We start from the raw sequence: 3232 nt of genomic DNA, 5'->3' as shown, positions 1-3232 counted from the left end.
TTCAATAGCCCAGTCGTGTCCAACTCTTTGCAACCTCATGGACTGCAGCACACCAGGCCTCCCTGTCCCTCACCATCTCCTGGAGTTTGCCCAAGTTCCTGTTCATTGCATCAGTGATACTGTCCAGCCATTTCATCCTGTGAAGCCCTCTTCTCCTTCTGCCCTCAGCCTTTCCCAGCATCAGGGACTTTCCCAATGAGTCATCTGTTCACATCAGATGACCAAACTACTGGAGCTTCAGCTTCAGCATCAATCCTTCCAGTGAATATTCAAGGTTGATCTCCCTTAAGATTGACTGGTTTGAAGTGGGTAGCCTATCCTTTCTCCGGGGCATAGCCGAAGAATAGATCTTATCATTGCTTATTAAAGTCACTAGCAACACGTACACAGTCAAGCTGACATTATGTATCTGCCCAGGAAAGTACACAATACCATGATGTCTGGCATTTACTTTAAATTAATCAGAATTGGGGAAGGTACATAGATATGTAGGATGATGGGCAAGCAGATTAGTTAACTGGCCATGAATCGATAATTGTGGAAGCAAGGTAATGGACATAGGCTGTTTTATCACACTATTCTCTCTTCTTTTGTAGATGTTTGAATTCTCCATAATAAAATACTTCAAAAAAAACCTGGTTAACATAAAAACAAGTCATCAGAAATGCATAGACTCATATTTACAATGTTCACTACATTGTATTTAAATTAGGCAAAACAAATATAATGATATAATATAATGATACCAATGATATTTAAACAAACTAAAGTACACTTACACAACAGAGTAGTACAAAGCTATACAAATCACATTTTAACGTATAATTGAATGACATGATGGTATATTCATAAACACAATGATAAACAAGTGAGGGTTTCAACATGATCTCAGTTCCTTTAAAGTACGCACATTTGCAAAGACACTAAAGAAATATAATGAAATGTTAACAGTTTATATCCCTGTGAAGTGAAATTATAGTTGAATTTTATTATCTCTGTTACACTTTTTATACTTGTTGGTTCTGTCTGTGTTGATCTTTTTCCTTATAACAAAAAATATACTATATGTTATATATTTATTAAAGAAAAGTAGCAAGCCTGGAGGAAGACAGGTGGGAGGGTAAGCTCAGACAGCAGGTGACATGACTAAGCCTGCACAGGCAGAAACCCCATTTCCGGCTCTGCAGCAGCAAGGCCACAGGACCGCCCAGCTCCAGTGACACTGACAGGGCCTGGCAGGTGGCAGGCAGAATAAGAGCCACTTCACTAGTGCGAAGAACCCCAAGGATGCAGTCTGGACCGCCTGCTCTCCTGTGCGCAGTCGTGGCCCTCATCTGCCTTGGTGGGGAGCTCCCCAACCCTGCAGCTGGGACCTAAGGAAAGAGATTTGGGAAAGGAGTTAGAATAGAATGCTTTTCGCCACTTTATTTTCTGGTGAAAACTTGGCCACTGTGGCAGCTTTCTTGTGAGCATCACCAACAAATAAGTCATTTTTCCTTTCTTTTCCACAGGTTCCAACAATGTTGAGAGCGCCAATGTACCTACAGTGTTTAAAAAAGAGGGGGAATCTGTGACCATAGAATGCAAGTTCTCAGTCAGCTATACTTACTATATGATGTACTGGTATCGACAGCCTTCCAGCGGAGAGATGATTTACATGATTAATATTTATTCTCAAAATAAGCATTCAGGGGAAGGACGATATTCTGTGGAATTTAACAAACCCAACCAAATGCTGAAACTCACCATCTCAGCCTTGACGCTGAGTGACTCGGCCGTCTATTTCTGTGCTGTCAGAGAGTTCCACGGTGAGGGTAGTGAAAGGAAGCGCCTTACAAAAACCCCCAGGGCTCAGCACGAGACAGCCACCTGCTCCAGGAGAAGACAACCCACAGAACAGGAAGAGGGAACACACAGGCACGATGGGTGGTTCTGCTGGATCTAGCGAGAGGCTAATGAATGTTCTCAAAACAACCTTCCCACATTTGGTATCAGAGAAAGAGCTATGGTTACGAGACCCCAGCCTCCAGAGCATTTTGATCTCTGTGTCTGGTGTCTAAGTATAGCCCATCAAGGTATGCCTCTGTCATTTCTGCTTGCCCAACATCCACACCCCTTTTCTGGTGACAGCACCTTGATCTTCTCTGGATAAACAAGCTTCCCCTCCTCCTAGGCCTCCCAGCTGGTGTAGTGGTTAAGAATCCGCCTGCCAATGCAGGAGTCACAAGAGATGCAATTTGGATCCCTGGGTCGGGAAGATCTTCTGGAGCAGGAAATGGCAACCCATGCCAGTATTCTTGCCTGGAAAATCCCATGGACAGAGGAGCCCTGTGAGCTACAGTCCATGGGGCCACAAAGAGTCAGACACAGCGGAACACAAGCAAACACACACCCCTCCTTCTACCCCGTATGTGGGTTTGGATGAAGCTGACCCCATCCTTGGATGCCCTGACCAATTAGCATAGTTCATCTCATTGACCACAATGATTGGTTCAAGGATGCATACATGATCCAAGCCCACGTCCCAAATTTAATATGGAACTTTTGGGAATGCTGCTGGAGATTAAGAGGTTAGGTTGTTGTTAAAAACCAATAACAAGCCCCAAGTGGAATCATTTGCCCCATCTCCCACAAAAGCAAATCAAGACTCAATTGTAGTTTCCACCTATTCCAGAAACATGACCTTTAAAACAGTCAATCTGAAATGTCCTGATTAACACCAGTGAGGTTATCTGTGATAAAAACCCTGCTATTCCCTTTCCCCTTGAGAAAATGGTCCTGGCCTGAAACCATCTTTTTTTTTTTTTTTTTTCATTTTGCTAATACCTTCTTGTCCCTCCTTCCTTCTGCCTATAAAAACCTTTTACTTTGTACAGCCCCATGTTTTGCTACATGGGATGCTGCCTGATTCATGAATCATTGAAAAAAGCCAATTAGATCTTCAGATTTACCCAGGTGAACTTTTCTTTTTTTTGACAATGTAAAAGTAGAGCTGCCAGCAACCCTCTTGCCATCACAAGAGAAGACCATGATTTTGAAAAGAGTGAAACTGAGCTACTAGAACATTGTTTGAGGCCCTGGACTGTGCTGTGATTAGAGAAGATCTACCTGGAATTTTCTTTTTTTCTTTTTTTCTCTTTCAATTTTGTTTTTTTATTTTATTTATTTATTTTTTTTTTATTTTGTGATTCCACTTTTATCAGATGCCTAGAATAGGCAAATTCATAGAAAT

At 42.2% G+C, this 3232-nt stretch overlaps 1 gene segment (V, D, J or C); it reads left to right on the top strand.

Moving 5' to 3' along the window:
* Nucleotides 1-1131: 1131 nt before the first annotated feature.
* Nucleotides 1132-2389, top strand: LOC133255874 (T cell receptor alpha variable 14/delta variable 4-like). The segment is given in 2 exon segments: nt 1132-1342; nt 1512-2389. Coding segments are annotated over 2 exon segments (489 nt in total).
* The last annotated feature ends 843 nt before the right edge of the window (nt 2390-3232 follow it).

This window comes from Bos javanicus, chromosome 10 (assembly GCF_032452875.1).
Source record: "Bos javanicus breed banteng chromosome 10, ARS-OSU_banteng_1.0, whole genome shotgun sequence".
Taxonomy (NCBI): Eukaryota; Metazoa; Chordata; class Mammalia; order Artiodactyla; family Bovidae; genus Bos; species Bos javanicus.
The sequence above is the reverse complement of the archived record's forward strand: the minus strand, read 5'-3'. Positions and strand labels throughout refer to the sequence as shown.